General features: G+C 50.6%; 1 protein-coding gene across 1 annotated transcript in view; it reads right to left on the bottom strand.

Annotated features, from left to right (window-relative positions):
- Positions 1–1,305, bottom strand: part of EMH_0087340 (uncharacterized protein) — a gene marked incomplete at both ends in the record, with an annotated part of 3,135 nt that overhangs the window by 1,544 nt on the left and 286 nt on the right. The window contains 2 exons of the mRNA XM_013494612.1: positions 693–853; positions 1,019–1,142. Of these exons, the coding sequence (XP_013350066.1) occupies positions 693–853; positions 1,019–1,142 (285 nt within the window). The remainder of the gene's footprint in view (positions 1–692; positions 854–1,018; positions 1,143–1,305) is intronic.

Below are 1,305 nucleotides of genomic sequence, written 5' to 3' on the forward strand. Positions count from 1 at the left end.
TTGCTCGTTACGGGCTTCTTTTGCTTTATTATATCTTTTTATTGTCTGCTGCAGCCGCAGAGACAAAACGTCGATGGGGGCCCCCGCTGCTGCTCTTAGGGCCTCACCGGGGGCCCCCTGCTGCTGTGCTGCTGCACACCGCCGGTACAGAGCAGCAAACGCCTGCAGCAGCAGCAGCAGCAGCAGCAGCAACAGCAGCAGCAGCAGCAGCAACAGCAGCAGCAGTAGCAACAGCAGCAGCAGCAACAGCAGCAGCAGCAGCAGCAACAGCAGCAGCAGTAGCAACAGCAGCAACAGCGGCAGCAGCAGCAAAAATATATAAGTAAGAAGAGAGAAATAAAAAAAAGAAAAGGAGATAGATAAAGAAAGTGACAAAAGAGAGAAAAAAAGAAAAAACAATAAAATAAAAAAAGGAGACTGTCTCCTTCGGCGCTAAAAAAAACCCTAAACCCTAAACCCTAAACCCTAAACCGTAAACCCTAAACCCTAAACCCTAAACCCTAAACCCTAAGGCCCTATAGAGAGAAGATGCAGAGAGAAAGGGAAGAAAGAAGAGACAGATAGACAGATAAACACAAAAGGAGAGACAGAAAGAGACAGAGAGAGAAAAATAAACAAAAACAAAAAAAAACAAAAACAAAAAAGGAGACAAAGAAACAGAGAAAAGGAGACAGATAAAACACTGTCTCTACCTTCAGGGTTATGGGTTTGGGCCCCAGTTCATTCTCCTCTTCTTTTTTTGCTGCTGTTGCTGCTGCTGCTGCTGCTGTTGCTGCTGCTGCTGCTGCTGCTCCTGCTCCTGCTGCTGCTGCTGCTGCTGTTGTTGCTGCTGCTGCTGCTGCTATCTGAGCTGCTGATCGTTGCAATATATTATTTTTATTATTTTCATTTTTATTTTTATTTTTATTGTTTATAAACCCCCCCAAAAGAACAGCAGGAGGCAGCAGCAGCCCCTTGGGGTGTACAGACAGCTGGGGGGCCTCATCTGCTGCAGCGGGGCCCTTCGCTAGCTGCTCACATAACCAAGCTACTTGCTGCTGCAGCTGCTGCTGCACCTTCTGCTGCAGCAGCAGTAGCTGCTGCTGCTGCTGCTGCTGCGGCTGCTGTGGCACCAGTTGCTGCTGCTGCTGCTGCTGCGGCTGCTGCGGCAGCAGCAGCACTTCTCGGTGACTCTCCTCCTTCATTATATAGCTGTACTGCTGCAGCCTGTTATAGGGGGCCCCCTAGGGGGCCCCCCTCTCTGCTGCAGCAGCAAGGGGGGCCCCCTCTCCTCGCTGGGGGCCCCAGGAGAACGAGACAGCTTGG

Source organism: Eimeria mitis, genomic scaffold (genome assembly GCF_000499745.2).
Source record: "Eimeria mitis Houghton genomic scaffold, Emh_scaff122, whole genome shotgun sequence".
In the NCBI taxonomy this organism is placed as follows: Eukaryota; Apicomplexa; class Conoidasida; order Eucoccidiorida; family Eimeriidae; genus Eimeria; species Eimeria mitis.